Below are 19,808 nucleotides of genomic sequence, written 5' to 3' on the forward strand. Positions count from 1 at the left end.
TATCTGGCTGGCCCAGTTCAGTTTCGGATCAATGGCAACCCTCAGGATGGTGTTAGTGGGGGATCCAGCAATGGTAATGCCATTGACTGTCATGAAGAGATGGTTAGATTTTCTCTTGTTGGAGCCGGTCATTGCCCAGCACTTGTGTGGTATGACTGTTACTTACCAGTTGTCAACCCAAGCCTGAATATTTCCAGGTTTTGATGCATATGGATACGGACTGCTTCAGTATCTGAGGAGTCGCGAATGGTGCTGAACATTGTACAATCATTTGTGAGCATCCCCACTTCTGATTTTACAATGGAAGGAAGATCTTTGATGAAGCAATTGAAGATGGTTGGTCCTAGGAACCCTGAGGAACTCCTGCAGCGAAGCCCAGGCACTGAGACGATTGATCTCCAACAACCACAGCCATCATTCTTTGTGCTAGGAATGAATCCAACGATTGGAGAGTTTTCCCCCTGATTCCAAGTGTCTCCAGTTTTGCTAGGGCTTCCTGTTGCTACTCTTGGTCAAATGCTGCCTCTGCCAAGGGCAGTCACTTCCACCTCACCTCTTGAGATCAGCTCTTTTGTCCATATTTTGACCAAGGCTGTAATGAGGCCTGGAGTTGAGTGGCCCAGGTGAAATCCAAACTAAGTGTCAGTGACAGCTTATTGCTGAGTAAGTGTCAGGGTGTCAAGCTGAGTAGGGGGCCTAATGGCTAAGTGTAGTTGAAATCCCACCCTGTTCCCTGTGTTGTCATGAACTGAAGGCATGTCCCTTGAGCTCTGCCTTCAGTTCAGCATTTCCAAGTGTATTGAAGCTCAGTTTTCATTCAGTTGTTAAAGGAAGGTCTTGCCTCACAAATTTGATTGAATTCTTTGAGGAAGTGACAAGAAGGGTTGATGAAGGTAGTGCAGTGGATGTTGCGTACATGGATTTTAGCAAGGCATTTGACAAGGTCCAACATGGCAAATTGGTCAGGAAAGTAAAAGCCCATGAGACTCAGGGTAATGTGGAAAATTGGATAAAAGGTTGACTTTGTAACAGGAAAGAAAGGGTAATGGTAAATGGATGCCCTTGTGAATGGAAATTTGTTTCAAGTGGTGTTCCACAGGGCTCAGTGTTAGGACCCTTGCTGTTTGTGTTATATATTAACAATTTAGACATGAACGTGGGGGGCACGATTGGGAAATTTGCAGATTACACAAAGATTGACTGAGTAGTGGACAGTGTAGAGGATAGCCATAATCTCCAAAACGATATAGATGGGTTGGTAGAGTGGGCGGTAAAGTGGCAAATGGATTTTAACATAGAAAAGTGTGGGGTCATATATTTAGGGAGGTCTAACAGTTAACAGGGATTACAAAATAAATGGGAATATACTAAGAGGGGTAGATGAAGTGAGAGATCTTGGTGTACAAGTACACCGGTCCCTGAAGGCAGCAGTTCAAGTAGACAAGGTTGTAAAGAAGGCATATGGAATGTTCTCCTTCATTGGCAGAGGTATAGAATATAAAAGTAAGGATATAATGTTGGAATTGTATAAAACACTGGTGAGGCCACAACTGGAGTATTGTGTGCAGTTCTGGTCACTACATTACAGGAAGGGCATAATAGCTCTGGAGAAAGTACAGAGGAGGTTTACAAGAATGTTGCCAGGGTTAGAAAAGTGTAGCTACGAGGAGAGATTGGATAGGTTGGGGTTATTTTCCTTAGAACAAAGAAGGCTGAGGGGTGACTTGATTGAGGTGTATAAAATTATGAGGGGAATAGATAGAGTGGACAGGATAAAATTGTTTCCCTTGATGGAGAGTTCTAGAACCAGGGGACATAGATTCAAGATAAGTGGCAGAAGGTGTAAGGGGGACATGAGGAAGAGCTTTTTTACGCAGAGTGTAGTGGGTGTCTGAAATTCGCTGCCCAAGTTGGTGGTAGAGGCAGAAACTTTAAACTCTTTTAAAAAGTACCTGGATCTGCACCTAAAGTGCTGTAAGCTGCAGGGTGCGGGAAGGTGGGATTAGAAAGGGCACCTGGGTGTCCTCGGTCTGGCATGGACAAGATGGGCCAAATGGCCTCTTTCTGTGCTGTAACTTTTCTATGGCTCTATGGTTAATCTTAATTCTTCATTCTAACACGCACACACACCCAGATGCTGCACACCCCTCACCCCTCATTCCCCTCCCAGGTGTGGCTCACCCAACCCCCTTCCATTATCCCTCAGTTCACCCCACCGCTCTCCACAGCACCACCAGCTCTGATCCAACATCAGTGAAACAAAGGAATTGGGGATGCCAGGGGAAGGAGGTGGAAAGGTGATGGTGGTACAGAATGGGGATAGGCTGAAGAGCTGGGTTTGCAGAGGGTAGATGTGTGACAGGAGGGGGGCTGAGCTAGGGTTGCAGGTGGGGAGGTGTTTAGCATCACCAGGACTGACAGGAGCATGTAGACACACCTCCTGATTTAAGGGCTGTTCCTTGCCCATGTTGCCAAAACAGACTTATATGTCAACCATCCTGGTCAGCCAAATACTCCACCTCCCATATATGTTGAAGACAAATCTTGAATATGTTCAACACTTTTCATAGCTCAACAGCCACCTCTCTCAAAAAAAACCACCATTGATGAGGAAATCCAACATCTATCTGCTTCACCAGTTCAGCTTTCTATAAACCATGGCAATGAGCTTTTGGCAACAAGGACCCCTGCAAGTCAACAAAAGTCTTGGTGTACAGAGCAGTTGTCATCACCATGCTCTTGTACTGGACTGTGTATCAGTAACACAAGATGCCTAGAGAAATTACATCAACAAGGCGGGGGGGGGTGTGGGGGACCGTTGAACAAATGCTGGTGTCATGTTGAAACCAAGACCACAAGCATTCAGACAAAACTCCTACAAAATCAACTTCATTTGTATTGGTCACTGTATCTGGATGGCCAAAGAGCGTCTCCCCCCATCAGATCCTGTTCTCTCAGTTCTCAAGTGGCCAACGTTCCAGGGGAAGGACAAAGAAAACACATCAAAGACATTTTGAAGCACTCCTTGAAGTGTGGCGGCATTGACCTTAATGATTTGGAGGAGCTATCTACCAATCATTCAGAATGGTGGTAACCTGTCCATTAAACTGAATCACACTTTGAGTCCCAGTGCCTTGATGATGAGGCAGAATGGCGGCAGAGGAGGAAAGAAAGGTATGCAAATCTGAGTTCCGGATCCCACTACCTCTTGGGATATCCTTCTCATGCGCCCAAAGATATGCAGGTCAAGAATCTGTCTGCTCAGTCAAACCCATGGCCAATACTTGCGACCCTGAGTGGATGTCATCCTTAAATCGAGGGACAGCCGGCATATATGTACATCCTTAAAAAGGTGGCAGGGCATGTTGATAAGATGGTTAAAAAGATGGGCTACCTTTGATTCTAAATTTAAAAAAACTATCCACTCCTCAGTTTAAAAAAAAATGTTTTGATGATTAAGTCCATTTACAGGTATATTATAAAACTATATCAGGTTATCACCAATGTTCCCTTTAAAATTCAGCTATGCGCGGCCTATTTTTTTCTTCAATGCTCAGTCCTTTTAAATTTTTTTGCGCACCACACATATGTGCTATTTATCAACAAGACCAGTGCAATGTTGGGGAAGGAAAGAGTTAAAGGAATACAATTGCTAATTATTAGTTAACAACCTTAGCACTGATTTACCCATTTGGTTGTATAAAAGGGATAACAAGTGAGAGAAGTTCTCCCTGTGGAGAGTTTTATGCACCAGAAATAAAACACTATCTGAAGGAGTCTGTCTTGGTCTTGGTCTTTATTGCCAAACAGCTATTGGAGCTTAACTTATAGTACCTTTCAGGCTGTTGTGTGGCCAGGCACCTGCACAGTTTAGCATAAACATTGGTGTCCACTTTTCAATACATTAGGAAAAGTTTTTTAATTGTGATAAAGAAACATTTAAGTTCTATTAGGCTTCCTGATTATGCTAATTCATGGAAGATTTTAAGTTTGTGATTATACAAATGAATTTTAATGGAAGTATGAAGTGTAATTAATCAGCACAATTTCAATTACATTTTGGTTGCAATTTCCTGATTGTACTTGAAGCAGAAGCTCTTGGTGTCTAGACTTACACATGAAAACTGGTCCCTTGACAGGAGTACCGCATGTTAAATTGTGCCCCACTACCAGTTAATTTTCAGGAGAGGAGAGAATTGGGGCCAGAGGGAAAATATCAAAGTGTAGATGTATTTCTGCAGGCAATTGTTTTTACTTGGATTTCCACATGATCAGTGTAAGGTACCAGCAATGAAGATAATGGAACATGGCCTGTTGGATTGATTTCTCACTAACCTCACCAAATTCTATGTAGCTTTGTTCACTTTAGAAAATTGTTTTGTGAGATGAGTTCACGTACTTGCACCCTTATCAAAGTTGATCAAACTAAACTTGGTTTATGCCTGTTGATTTTAATGAGCGCCTGTTCTATCCAATTTCAGATACTGTCACAAGCATTACGATTGGAACAAGGATGGCAACAAAGATGTAAGTACACGCAGTACTAATCCTCCCTGTACAGTTCCTTGGCTTTATCTCGTGGAGCATAAATAGCAGAGATTACTGTTTCAAATTTTAGAGGACAACCTTACAGCACTTGCTCAACAATACACATACCGTATTGAAGCTGAACCGAATCATAGCCCCATTCTTCAGTTGAGAGTTAGTGAAAACCACAGATGGAAATGAACAGTTTAACTATTGCCTGCTGTACTAATTTAAGTGGAGGAGAAGTGGGGCTCCTTCATGATTGGGACAAATCACTCAACAGTGGTCAGGGCTGTTGTATTCAGCAGTTGGTTATCATGCTACTAGTGAATTTGTTGACAGAGAGCAGTGGGGTTTCAGGCACTTGCATTTTACTAGCTTGTTGCATATAGCTGGTTAAGTCAATCAGAGATGTATTAAAATCTGTTAGTTAAATGTTTTAAAGGAGGTTCACAAACAATGTCATTATTTCGTTTAGGTGTACCTTTCTCTATTACGTATGTACCTGTCGCCACCTGACATTCACTGTGTGGGACCAATCAGGATGGAGATACCAGAGCCACAGGCAAACCTGCAGGCTGCATTGCAAGTACTGGAGCTGCACCACAGCAAACTGGACACCACAAAGGTACTGTCAAAGTTGTACCTGGACAGGCAGAGCTGTACACATCAGAAAATCCAAAACTGGAACTCGCAGCACCAATTTTCTAGTGTTTGTCAGCAAGACCAAACTGCATGATAGAATTATTGCACTGAAGCACTAGGGATCTTTGGCTGACATTGAATTTAACATACGAGGGAAGTGACCCAATAAGGAAGCAAAATTGCAATTATATGACCTCAATTTACTAAGTACAAATATATGCCATCGGTGGCCCCTCGGAATTGAGGATGACGTCTGTCAGGCTTGGCGGAGCCCTATTCTGGATCCACATGTTCTTCGCAGTGGGGGCATGTTGTTGCACAGGGGAGTGGAAATTGCAGCCCCAGGTTGGCTTCCTTCTCCTTCCTCTGCTGCTGCCATTCCACCTCCCTGTTGAGTCGCTGAGCCTCAAAGTGGTTTGTGCCTTGATGGACCAGGTAGTGCTATGCCGAGGGATCGGCAGCATTCTCCTCTCAATCAGTGGTGTTAATGCCTCTGTGCTTTAGGGTGACCTTGAGCGTATCCTTATGTCTCTTCCTTTGGCCACCTTCAAGCGTTGGCCAATGGAGAGCTGTGAGAAGAGAACCTGCCGAGGGAGGCGGTTTTCAGGCATCCAGATGCAATGGACTACCCATCGGAGTTGGTTCCACAGGAGCAGGGCTTCAATGCTGGTTGACACAGCTTCATGGTGATGCTCGCTTTAGTCTGGCGGTCCTCCCATTTGATTCTCAAGATTCAACACAAGCTCTCAAAGATTTTAATGTGGCGTTGGTAGACAGTCCATGTTTTGCTGCAGTAGAGGAGGGGGGACAACACAACGACCTTATGAACCAGAACCTTTGTTGACTTGAAAAAGTCCCTGTTGTCAAAGACACATTGGCACAACTTGAAGAAGGCAGTGCTGGCACAGTTGACTTAGTGTTGGACTTCCCCATTGATGGTAGTCCCTTGGGAGAGGTAGCTTCAAAGATAAGGGAAGTGGTGCACACACTCCGAGCTACCCCATCTATATGAATGGTGCAGGGGTTGCTCAACTGGCCCAGGGAAGGTTGGTGGAGGATCTTCGTCTTGGTGATGTTTAAGGACAGGCCAAGCCTCTTATGCGAGGTGTTGAAGAGGCCAGGTGTCCTTTGCATGTCCTGTACAGAGTGAGCCATCATGCAGCCATCATCCGCAAACTGAAGATTGTGGATGTTCATGGTGATGAGTTTTGTTTTTGCCCGGAAGCGACCAAGATTGAAGAGCTTCCACTTCAGGCGATACTGAATGCTGACACCAGGTGGCAGCTCATCTCGGATGAGGTGGACAGTCAGATAAATGGAGAACAAGGTGGGGGCAATCACGCAACAGTGTATATGTATTTATGTGAGTTCAGTTGGCTAGATGAGTAACCTGTGGTCCAGAATAATGCCAACAGTGAGGGTTCGATTCCTGTTCCAGCTGAGGTGGGTTTAGGACGTGCCTCTTCACCCTGCTTGAGAGTGGAAGGCAGTGCCAAACCACCGTTGACCAAAGCTGCCAAGAAAACAACTCGGGCTGAAGCATCAGCAGACAATGAGCCAAGGACCTGCCTTTGGGCAGGGCACACATATATATATAAAGCACATATATGTATACACATTCATACATATTAAAACGGGATGAAAATATAAATTAGGTGAACAGATCAGCTTAACTGCATCCATCTCACTTTTTGATTGGTCTTTTTATTGTTTTTTATGATGCCCATTCAATAATGATATTGCAACTCCCAGTGTTTTCAGAGATAAGCAGAAAATGGTCAAATTGTGTAGCCAAATTGTGCAGTCAATATTCTGTTGTGGAACTTTGTAGTTCTTTGCTTCCTCACATACAATTCTCTTCTCGACGCAAATTTATAATTAATTCACCCTTGGGCAATGGTGCACCAAATAGACTGTCATCGTACATAGTGTAATAAAAACAGATATTGATAGTGGAAAATTTATTTCTACAAAATATTGAGGGATTCTCCTGTCGCTTCGATGGATGAGTGTTCAGCAAGTAAAAAAAAAAAGACCGGTTTTTAGACTAGGTTGGTGTCGTCTCATGAGACATTAGGCCAAGTCTCAATTTGAATAACCGATTGCAAATACTGTACATGAAGTCATTGTTAGTGAGGTAGATGGAGCTGTTGGCTTTGGCTCACTTGTTCTGAAAGCTCTTGACTCTGTTCTCCTCAAATGTCAAAATCACTTGATGACAAAGACTTCTCCATTTGAGTCTGGCCAAGGTTGTTTTTTCCCCTGTATTGGGATCCAGCTTGCAGGCCCTGAGGTTGACTTTCAGATTGTTTTTATATCTAAGTTTGGCACACCCTGTGATGTGGGTTCCCATGCTCAGCTGGCTGTAGAGTACTGCCTTTGGCATGCGGGATTCCTCCATGTGGACCACATGACTGACCCAGTGAAACTAAGCTCTGATGCAAATACTCTTAATGCTAGGCATGCAGCACTTTGCAAGAATTTTATATCTCCTCGGTGTTGGAGATTTCGCCCTGCCACCTGATGTTGTCAGTAGATCTCGGGCAGCGAAGACAAAATGCTTCTAGTTGCTTTATGTGATGCTGGTAGGTTGTTGAAGTCTTGCACCCATAAAGAAATGATGTAAGAACCACTGCCTGGTAGACTTTGATTTTTGCTCTGAGACGAACTCCATGCTCTTTCCAAAGCCTGTGAGTGAGCCTGCCAAATGCTAAGCTTGCTTTTGCTAGTCAATAGTTGATTTTATCATCCAGCATTGTGTTATTGGAGAGAATACTCCTAAGATAGCAATACCTCTGTACTGAACAGAATGTTTGTGGGGGTTACTGTTGGGGCTTGGAGTACACAGCCAGGGGTGTTGATACTGAACAAAAACAGAATTACCCGGAAAAACTCAGCAGGTCTGGCAGCATCGGCGGAGAAGAAAAGAGTTGACATTTCGAGTCCTCATGACCCTTCAACAGAATGTCTGTCTTCTTCAGACTCATTGTCAGGTCAATGTGCTCTGAGGCTAGAGAAAAGTGATCAACAAGCAGATGAATATCCTCGGGCGTATATGCTATGAGAGCACAGTCATCTGCGAACAAGTGTTCGCTCAGTAGCCGTTCATATAAAATATATAAAACAACAAAAGAAAGCTAGGAGTGCTGACAGAAAAAGTTTGCAGTTAATCAACAACTTTCGGGTAAAGTTCCTTCACAGGCTGTACATAAGGTGGCCCCTTTAAGTTATTGAATTTATCACCCTGAGCATTACTACATTAAATTCATGTTCTCTGGTCACATTTTTCTTGTCTTTTAAATTATAATATTGAGTTTACCTTCTCTATACAATTTAGTATTTTATAAGTTCCCTACTGACTGACCTTCTGACCTAGATTCACTTCATGACCACGCCCTTTAAACTGAGACTGGCCTGGTTTTTCCACTCTGCAACCCCACCCACCCAACATGAATAAGTGGGATTGTCACTGCAACTGTACATGGTTTTCTGGAACTTTAGCGTAATTTTTGTAACTATCCTGATTTCTGCAGAGATGCAGTAGCATCCCATGAGTTGCTTGATTGCATTATCTAAATGTTGAAAATGATCAATCTACTGCACACCTTTTTGTAGTTCCTTGTTAAGTCTATTTGTGTTCACAAGAATGAATATGTTGATGAGCTTGTATACTAGGTCAGGTTAAATGCCTTTTACGCAGTTTGTGTTTAATTCATTCTCGGGATGTGGACTTTGCTGGTTGGGCCAGTACTTATTGCCCACCCCTAGTTGCCCTTGAGAAGGTGGTGGTGAGCTGCTGCCTTGAACTGCTGTAGTCCATGTGGTGTAGGTACACCCATAGTGCTGTTAGGAAGGGAGTTCCAGGATTTTGACCCAGCGACAGTGAAGGAATGGCGATATATTTCCAAGTCAGGATGGTGAGTGACTTGGAGGGGAACTTCCAGGTGGTGGTGTTCTCATCTATCTGCTGCCTTGTCCTTCAAAATGGCAGTGGTTGTGGGTTTGGAAGGTGCTGTTGAAGGAGCCTTGGTGAATTCCTGCAGTGCATCTTGTAGATGGTACACACTGCTGCTACTGTGCGTCGGTGATGGAGAGAGTGAATATTTGTGGATCTGGTGCCAATCAAGCAGACAGCTTTGTCCTGGATGGTATCAAGCTTCTTGAGTGTTGCGAGAGCTGCACTCATCCAAGTAAGTGGAGAGTATTCCATCACGCTCCTGATTGTGCCTTGTAGATGGTGGACAGGGTTTGGGGAGTAAGGAGGTGAGTTACTCTCTGCAGGATTCTTAGCCTCTGACCTATTATTGTAGCCACACTATTTATATGGCTAGTTCAGTTCATTTTCTGGTCCATGGTAACCCCCAGGATGTTGATTGTGGGGGATTCAGTGATGGTAATGCCATTGAACATCAAGGGGCGATGGTTTGGTTCTCTCTTGTTGGAGATATTCATTACCTGACTTGCAAGGCATGCATGTTACTTGCCACCTGTCAGCCAAAGTCTGGATATTGTTCAGGCCTTGCTGCATTTGGACATTAAGTGCTTCAGTGTCTGAAGAGCTGCGAATGGTGCTGAACATTGTGCAATCATCAGTGAGCATCCCCATTTCTGACCTAATGATGGAAGGAAGGTGAAAATGAAGCAGCCGAAGATGGTTGGGCCTAGGACACTACCCTGAGGAATCCCTGCAGTGGTGTCCTGGAGCTGAGATGACTGACCTCCAACAATCACAACCATCTTCCTTTGTGCTAGGTATGACTCTAGCCAGTGGAGAGTTCCAGGATTTTGACCTAGCAACAGTGAAGGAACGGTGATATATTTCCAAGTTAGGATGGTGAGTGACTTGGAGGGGAACTTATAGGTGATGGTGTCCCCATCTATCTGCTGCCCTTGTCCTACTAGATGGTAGTGGTTGTGGGTTTGGAAGGTGCTTCCTGGTGGAGAGTTTAGTTTTGCTAGGGCTCCTTGATGCCACATTTGGTCAAACGCGGCCTTGATATCAAGGGCAGTCACTCTCAACTCACCTCGGGAGTTCAGTTCTTTTGTACATGTTTGAACCAAGGTTGAAATGAGGTCAGGAGCTGAATGCCACGGTACCCAAACTGAGTGTCTGTGAGGAGGTTATTGCTTAGCAAGTGCTGCTTGATAGCACTGTTGATGACCCTTTCCATTACTTTACTGATGATCAAGAGTAGACTGATGGGGCAGTAATTGGCCGAGTTGGATTTGTCCTACTTTTTGTGTACAGGACATATCTGGACAATTTTCCACATAGTCGGGTGGATATAAGTGTTGTAGCTGAGAGCACAAGTCTTCAGTACTATTGTCAGGGCCCATAGCCTTTGCCGTATCCAGTGCCTTCAGCCTTTTCTTGGTATCATGTGGAGTGAATTGAATTGACTGAAGACTGGCATCTGTGATGCTGGGGACATCCGGAGGAGCCGAGATGGACCATCCACTCGACACTTCAGGCTGAAGATTTAGCAAATGCTTCGGCCTTATCTTTTGCACTGATGTGCTGGGCTCCCCCATCATTGAGGGTAGGGATATCTGTGGAACCACCTCCTCCAATGAGTTGTTTAGATGTCCGCTGCCATTCACGTCTCAATTCTTGCACGAGAATGCACCCAAAATAATTGTGCAATGCTGAGAATTTTTCTTTCGGGGGAAGAAATTGAGATTATTTTATATTTCCCAGATGAGTGCCACGGACTATTAAGGGGAATTGGAAGGCTGGTCTTGGAAGATTGGGTCATTGCTCTTTAAATGCTGATCCATATTTTAACATTCAGATAATTTGTAGATACTTTGTACATACAATAGAAGTTGCCTAGAATGCTTAATTACCATAAGATCACCACAAATTAACCCTCAAACCATTGCCTGCCCGGTTTGGCACCCTGTTCAGTTATCGAAGGCCGCAGAGCTGAGCCCAATGCTTTTCTTATCCAAGCACGTTCCAGTCAAGGCCAATATTCACAAAGCATCAAATGTAAGAATTGAAGATCTTTCAGGTAAATTTTACTTTGTGGTTCTGATGACTATATAGGTGACTATTAGTATACACTGGGAAGATTGTTCCACTATTGTAAAACAGTGTGTTAGGTTATATTTACAGAGCAGCATTTCACTGTGTTTATATGCAGAGGTGTTTTTCCTCTCTTTGTAACTTAAAAAATATTTCTGTAGACTTTGAATCTGCTTCCTGCCAACACGCAAATCCGGGAGATCCGAGTATTTCTGGAAAACGTTCTTGAAGGAAATGCACAGAGACGACGCTGCAATCAAGTTATGAAAAGTCTCCTTCATGCAGAATTCCTTCGTGTAAGTACTAGGACCTAAAGATTAAAAACATTGGTTCCAGATGAGCATTCCTAATCCAAGCATTGCATCCCAAAAACAGAAGCACTTCCCATTCCCACTTTCTGTGCAGAATTCCATTGACATGAAAACAAGTTCCATTACTGCTATTGTATTGATTTCCAGCGGGCTAAGCTTTATCTTGAACTTCTGCACTTAAAGTGGGTAAAACCACTTCCCATTCAGTCTTACTCTAGTGGATTATTGAGCACCTATGATAAACTAGGCCAGTAGTCCTCATTTCACCTTGACCCATTATAAAACCTCTAGCAGGAACTGGTTGGTTCAGTGAGTTAATCACTGGCCATTCACCTCTGAGATTCTAATTCAATATCATAACAGACTGATGAGAAGCTAGTTTCTTCTAGCTGCAAGAATTTAAAGAGATTTTGGATATAGATCCATATTGTACTAGTGCCCCTAATTTGGCAATCCGACCAGAGATGCTAAAGGATGGCTTGTATGGGAAAAATGTTACATTTAAATGGTGAAACTGCTTGAATTGATTTCTGCTTGAAACCAGTGTGGTCGAGTAGGGGAACTATACGTTTATCTTTGCTATCCCTGACTGAACTGCTTAGTGCTGACCTGGTTGTCCATAGTGAAATTACTCTCTGCTCAATAGCATCTCTGACATTGATAAGCAGGACTATTGTGGCTTCTTGTACTTGGATAAGGCAAAAGGCAAGAAATTAAAATTAATTTTTTTGTGAAAATTTTAAAAGGCTACAGTAGCTTATAACCATTTTGCCTGCTTTATTTGATGTAAGACTTAGTTCAGTATTAGAAATCTCAGCTGCAGTTAAGCTTCATTGACGGAAAAGGGCATAATCTAATCAGATACTTCAGTGCAATGCTGAATGAGTGCTGCACTGTTGGAGATTCCATCTTTCAGATGAGTTGTTAAACCAAATGGTTCATTCAAGTGTATGTAGACGATCCCATGACACTATTTAAAGAAGAGCAGGAGAATCTCCCTGGTGTTTTGGCCACCACTGTGCAGAAAATGGCTGTTGCGTTTGGCTGCATTGGACCAGTGACTACATTTCAAAAGCACCTCATTGGCAGTAAATCACTTTGGTATATCCTGAAGTTACGATTGATGCAAATGCAAGTTCTGTTCTTTCTTATCTGATAGATTCAGGAGCAGAGAATTTATCATCAGGAGGTGAAATGCATCATAACAGAGGAGAAAATCTGCCGAGTCTGCAAAAAGAAAATTGGAAACAGGTTCAGTCTCCAAATGTTTCTCCTTGCTGCAAACAGTTACTTATTGAAATTTAACCTTAATTAACTCCTAGGCAACAATTGATGTTTGGAGTCACCATGTCTTCACCAAAATAGTAAATTTTGTACTGTATCCATTTGTCCTTTGAATAACACCTTGCATTAGTAGTATTCGTTTTCATTTTCCAAATATCATTTGTGCCCATAGAGAGCTATTTTAGCCATATAACAGCAGGGTTCATTAGGAGAAGTAATCAGGAATGATGAATTAAAAATGTTACACAAGAAACTTACTTGACAGGATTTTAAGGTCCAAATGCACTGTTTCACTTGCTCCTTTCTATGTTCCCATTTTGTTTGAAACCCAGATGTATTATACAGTCGTCTGTCCTTATTTATTCTTCCCAGGAGCTTTGCATTGTAGAACACTCCCTGTCTTGTACAGTCTTTAAATGCCAGTATTGGCATAAAAATGTTCTATTTCCTTGGAACTTTTTCACTTACTCTTTGTATCATAGGATGCTGCCCTGCACTATGGACCTTAGTTTTTCACTTGAGTTTATCAATTTAGCATGCTGTTTTAGGTGTGAATTCTACTAAAACGCGTTAGTTTCAATGTGCTTAGTAATCCTGATTATAATACAGGATTGCACCCCACAGAAAGGGACTGTTGCTAACTACCTCCAGGCAATGTGGACCAAGCTCTAGAGGCACTGTAGCTTGGTTGCCCAATTAATTTTAAAATTTGTGTAGTGGACAAAGATTTTTTTTTGTATTGAGAAAGATAACAATTTAGGATTGAGTTTCAAAATTTTGGTGTGTTGCATGTGATAGATATTGAAAATAGCTGAGCTTTCAGCTGACTGTAACCTTATTTTTTTATTTTATAAAAGATTGCAAAGGAAACCAAACCAGTATGGTGTGTAGCGAGTATATATTTTATTGATAGCTTTTGCATACCAGTCGTAGGGTTAACAAACTGACTCACTAGCAAAGTCTTATGCTCAAAAATGTCTAGTTCTTCATGTTAGTGATTAATACAACACACAATAGGCAGAATCTTGTGCCCTCACCTGTGGCAAGTTTGATGGTCAGGCATTTGATCAGGCAGGAGGGTAGTGGGTACAGACCTCTCCACCTTCCCACCACCATCCAGATTAAGTCCATGGCAGGAAGGCCCATTGAAGGCCTTCCCATCCCATCATCAATTAAGCGCCTTGAGTCGGCAATTAATACCCACTTAAGGGCCTCATCCTCAGTTGCAGGCAGGAAGGCTGATCATGCAGGGAGCACTACAAGCAAACACATGCGGGGTTGCTTGTGGGCTCCTGGGGTGGGGGCAGGGGGTTGGTGTGTGAGGAGGTCGGTAGAGTCCTTCTTTCAAAGGCACTAAGTGCCTGATCAAGGGACCTGACATTGGGAAAGTGGAAGCCCACTGAGAGCCAAATCCCTGCTGTTGCTGCCAACATCCCTCCCCCGTGACCCCAATACCGCCATCAGTCACCTGTGGCCTGGATCCAGTGACCACCCTAGGCCTCTGGTGGATGTTGTACTGGTAACAGCCACCGCCTCTCCATTGGTGCTGCCAAATTTTGTGGGTTTGTACATTTTAATTCTTTCTTCCCATTCTCAACTGTATTGCTGTGCAAAGACTAAGGGTCAACCTTGCCAGAGACAGGTTTACTTTAAGCTGCTTTCACATACCGATTACATGGGGGACCAATATTGGTAGAGATCTGGTGTCATGTCAGCTGCCTGGTGCTGGGGGACCAGCAAAGAGGAAGCTGAGGAAATAATATGGGGACAGGGAGAAAAAAATGAAACCGAAATTTATTTGTATTGTAGATCCACCAACAAAAAAAGCAAGTGCAGGTTGACCCAGCACATCTGATGAATTGAGCATTTAAACTCCTTGACTTCCAAATTTTAATTTAGCGAAGAATTCAGAGAATTAATGTACATTGCATTCCAAACAAACATTGCTCTTGTATGTACTTGTGATATTTTTAAACTGTTTATTCTCCTGGTTATTTACATTGTTTCTTCTCCTGCAGTGCTTTTGCTCGTTATCCCAATGGAGTTGTGGTCCATTATTTCTGCTGCAAAGACCGCAATGTTTGTCCCACAGAGACGTGAGTGTGCCAGTTCAATCAGGATGCAAGATCTTTTTTGTTCTGAAGATGGACATTTGAATAAGATGGACTTTCAGAAAGCTGGCCTGACTGTTGGAGGATGAGTGGGCATATGATGTGCACTGTGTGATATATTGTTAACTTCATTAATAATTGTGTACAGACACTCTTAATGGCATGTCCGCTGTCTGCTTACATTGGGGAGTTGCTGAAAAACTGGAAGTCATTTTCTGTGTATAGTTGTATATTTGACCTTTGCCATTTCATGAAAGACAATTGCACTACATAAGAGCACATCCCCAGAGTCTAAAAGCAGACCCGTTGGTTTTTAGGCTTCACCAGAAATTAAATTCCTTATGAAGAGGTGTGACATTTTGAGGACTTATTCTCCTCTTACCTAAGCCCTCTGTTCATAGCATTCTTTAGTTTGTAGCTCCTGACTTTTACTTACACATCCTGCCTGCTGTGAGTGTTGTGTGCCTTGTTCTAATATGGAAAAAATACTAAATGATGCATTATATGGAAGTGACATGTTCACTGCTGGTGTGGAACACCTTCCTTTATGACGGTATTGAAGTTATGAAGCTCATTTGATCTTTTTATTTTGGATCTTGAATCCATAAATGTTAACCATGTTGGGCGTGTCTTGTCACTTTTTGTCTTTGAATACGTTAGCAGACCTGTTTGAATTGGAAAAAAAAAATTTTTGTACGCCATGCTACTTTATATTCTTTCACTATTAAATCCCCACATACTAAAGCAACTTTTAATACAAGTACATTAGCATTCCCCACCTGTTCTTGGTTGAGGCAACAATTGTGTGGCTGCACACCTCTGTTCCATCCCAGATACTGGGTAGCAACGTGTGAAAGTTGGGTAAGCACTGGAAGAAGCTTAGCTGTGATACCCCTGTCCCTGCAACTGTTGGGTAGAATTCATTGTCTAGGTCATGTGAGTGAGATACTGGAGGGCTATGGTACTGTTGGGGTCTTATCCCAGTCACTGTACTTTCAGGAGAGAAGAAAAAAACAAAGGTTCAGAAATGTTCTTTTGGTTACAGAGATAATCAAAAAGGTGAATTTTAAACAATGCTCCAAATGAATGGGGATTTTTTTTGTGTGCAATGGAATAGTCTGGTTATAGGATTGCATTTGTTTCCAATATATATCCTGTTGGATGCTAAGCACCAAGGTTGAATTTTAATTTTTAACAGGTGGCTAGATTTTGGCAATGGGTTTGTATTTTTTTGCTAAATTTTCCTTTTCCTACAGTGGAAGGATTTTAAATAGTCGTTCTTCACCCTCACCTCCATCCTCCACATGGCATCTATTCTAATGAAAGGAATGCAACAACATGAAGTGTGAAGGATTGATTATATGGTGTGTGTGCAATGAGCTGGGATACTGTTAGCTCACATGCATTCGGTTTGATGCTTTGTTTTGCAACAGCACTTCATAGAGTACAATGGGGTAGCAACAGTTGAAGGCCAGAAAATGGAGGTTGGGAAGCTTGCAGAAACAATTTGCTTTTGATTATGTAAGGATCAGACTAGCAAAACTTAGAGGGTAAAGAACATGTCCAGGATTTTGCATGTCAGTCTCTCACAATGCCCAGCTCTGCATTGTTGCATTGATGCTAAGCTTAGAATTAAAACCTGATGTCCTTACTGGGAAGTTGCATTTCAACTAGAAGCTCCCAGCTTAAAAGTGTCCCTGATAGAACATAGACCTAAGCTTCCCTGCAGGGGAAATCTCCACAAGAATTTCTCTGGAGAAAGGGAAAACAAACAGATTTAAGTGAGGTGAATATATCATTCTGCTCAATTCTGCCTTCTGGTGAGTCAACCAGAATCAAGACTGCCCATAAATCTGATCCCATTTCAAGTAGGTGTGCACTCCAACTTCTAGACGATGGCTAATAACTGGAAAGAAGGGAACAATTTGGCAGGCAAAAATTAAAGAAGCAATCATGAATACATTATTTAAAAAAACAACTTGATTGAATGCTACAACAGATTATGACATCACACTAACCATGTTATATTAAGCACCAAGCAGAGAAGGAAGAAGGCTGATTCAACCATGATGATTAGGCACCAGGAACTTTTAATTTAACAGTGACCTGGAGAATGTGGCCTCTGTGTTGCTTTCTGAATGGGTTGAATTTGGATCTCCCAGTGATTATGTTTAAATGTGATAAAACTTTTCCTTACTGCTTATTTTGCACTTAAGGCTGTCCTGAGTAAGCTTGTGAATAGAAATTTTTATTAACTATCCAGAAGGAAGAGTCAGTGGCCCAATGGATTTCAACTCTGGATATCAGCTTCCATTTTCTGCTCTCCCTAGGATTTTGAATTGCATTGGGGATGATCTCAATTTGTTCTATATATCTGTAGATCCACAACAGAAAACTGTCCATAATTTAGTACAAATTAACATTTGTTTATTTGGAGAAGCCCAATAGAATATTTATACCAAATAAAATGGAGTAGACTTTGTGGATAGAGGGAGTGCATTTGTTTTCCCAGGTGTGTTTGTACGTTACTGTGACTATTACTATCCTTAAATCTGTTGTGTCTGTTTTTATGGCAACAGTAGAAATTGACTAGTGTTAATGCCTGATCTCCTGAAGATAATTCTGACTTTCTAAAATTTGATGTTCCTTCCTATCCCAAATCTGCCTGAACACTGAGATAAAGTTTAAAACCTTTCATCTTCCTGAGGAATTTTATGAAATCCAAAGTTGGATGAAATCCAAGGCCACAGATTTCTTTATGTTTAAGTCTAATACCAGGATATGTCAACTTTCCTTTGCCTCCCCCCTCAGTTTAAAAACTAGAACATTAAATTCCCAGGCACCCTATTGATAGAAACTGTTTAATGTGCTCTAAAGTCAAGATTTGATTTTTGCATTTACAAAACCTTGAGATTCCATACTAGATTTATGGCAAATGTGCCCCTTGACAGATGAAGAAAGCCTGTGTTCAGGGAGCTAACTGCAGCCAAAGCAACTTTGGGACAGGGAAACATCAGATCATTGTTTAAGTACTGGAGAACAGCTGGCACCTGTGGAACTGTACTTCTGCATTATTACCTTTAAGAGAAGATGATAGAAGACTAGAAGGTGATAAGGTACTTGCAAGCCACAAGTTACAATTTATTCTTGGTATGACAAAAGTTGCGAACATTACTAGTATTATGCTCTCTCTCAGTTCCTCCATTGAGCAGTTGTTGATTAGTCAAGTCCTTCTAATAGCAGCTCTCACTGAATGTAGCATTGAAGTTGAAGTGCAAAGAGTGAGAGAGATCTCTGCCTTGAGGTTGTTTACTTTGCTTCTCAACTTTCAAATAAATCGACGCAGCTGTGGCTATCAACAGGCACAGGCGATATTGAACAACTTGAACATGGAATCCTCTGATTTAAATTGGAGTTTGCAATACTTACTGATTTCAATGTACCAGTGACACAATTCACACAGCAACAGTTTTTTTAATGGACTGAAGTGCCTAAATGGAAGGGAAGAAAACATTGGCACCACCTGCCGTCATGTTTCTAGTTAGTCCCATCCACTACACGCCCTTCTGATCCTCTCTCGTTGCAAGGGATTGGTATGGAGACCTTGAGAACAGGACAGGAAGGGAAGATACTGTAAATACTAACAGCAAATGCTTTGCAGTTATTTTTGGAAAAATAGACACTAGTGCTGCAATATTGCTTGCACTTCTCACAGTTCTGGATTTGGTAGTACTGTGCCATACCTAACTCCTGATGATTGAAAAGTTTGTGCACTTTCTAGTCTTTTTAGAAATTAAACTTGAGAAGATTTGCTTAACAGGAATTCCGATGACTGCTATATTATGTTCATCTTGAATGCTTCTGTATAATTTAAACTATGTTTGTATAAATGTAAATATTTTTTTCTTTCCTTGGCTCATGCTGCTTTACTGAAAAGTAACAAAATGTACTGGTAAAGAATGTGTATGGCTGTGCAATTTGGTTTGCTTATGAAAGTGCATTTTTGGAGAGTTGTGGAGTGTGCACTTTAGGGAATTCCCAGATAAAAGTACTTGGGTTCCTGATGTAGGCTGTTAAGTCCTCTCATTCGAAGCAGTAATTAGAAAGCAATAATAGATACAACACACCTGTCCTTAGGAGCAAAAAGTCAACCTGATCACTACCAGTTGAAGCCTGACTGAAAGACAGCTGACATCTATATCTATGCGCACTGTGTGTTGGGGCTCAGCTGTAATACCTTGTGAAGTCAAATATCTTGTAAATATATATGCCATGCGTGAAATATGAGGAGGGCAGTATTTGTGGACCAGTTTGCCCAGAGAGAGTCAACATCTTCCAAGAGAAGAGGCCCAAAGTAACAAATTGGCTATCAGGAATTAATGCAACGTGTGGTGAAAAAGTAATTGTTTTCAGTCTTTATTTTCTGTTTATTGAGAAAAGCATTTATGTGGAACATTTTCAGCTTTGTAAGAAATGGACATGGATTGACTTTTACAATAATTTCGACAGCGATTAATATGGTTCATATTTGATTCATTACACAGCTTTGTAATGCAGAATTCCCATACTTTCAACTATGCGTGTTCACTTGCGCGTTGAGAGGTTGCTTGCCAGCCATGTTACTGTTCTTTAATAAAGGTAAAATGGTGGTGTACAGCATGTTGCAGCAGTGCACAGCCCATTTTTCTTGGATCGATTTGCAACATGGTTTTAAAGTGGTTGGCAGAGGGCAGCACTGCTGATCAAGTGCATTTGTGTTATACAACTCCAGGGATGTGGGCTGTTCCCAGTAGGTTCCACAGATGATGAACTCCTGATCTCTTACTCCCACCTCCATCCCCCCTAAGAGTGTCTCACAAGCAGAGAACTTCTGATGGGAGGACAAATCTAAAGATGCCTAGT

General features: G+C 42.1%; 1 protein-coding gene across 2 annotated transcripts in view; it reads left to right on the plus strand.

Moving 5' to 3' along the window:
* Positions 1 to 19,560, plus strand: part of vps39 (VPS39 subunit of HOPS complex) — a 124,089-nt gene extending 104,529 nt beyond the window's left edge. For both annotated transcript variants that reach the window (XM_041214106.1, XM_041214107.1), the window contains 5 exons: positions 4,482 to 4,527; positions 5,006 to 5,155; positions 11,362 to 11,496; positions 12,671 to 12,762; positions 14,814 to 19,560. In XM_041214106.1, coding sequence (XP_041070040.1) covers positions 4,482 to 4,527; positions 5,006 to 5,155; positions 11,362 to 11,496; positions 12,671 to 12,762; positions 14,814 to 14,895 — 505 coding nt within the window. In that variant the 3' untranslated portion in view covers positions 14,896 to 19,560. The remainder of the gene's footprint in view (positions 1 to 4,481; positions 4,528 to 5,005; positions 5,156 to 11,361; positions 11,497 to 12,670; positions 12,763 to 14,813) is intronic.
* Positions 19,561 to 19,808: the final 248 nt, after the last annotated feature.

This window comes from Carcharodon carcharias, chromosome 20 (assembly GCF_017639515.1).
Source record: "Carcharodon carcharias isolate sCarCar2 chromosome 20, sCarCar2.pri, whole genome shotgun sequence".
NCBI lineage: Eukaryota > Metazoa > Chordata > Chondrichthyes > Lamniformes > Lamnidae > Carcharodon > Carcharodon carcharias.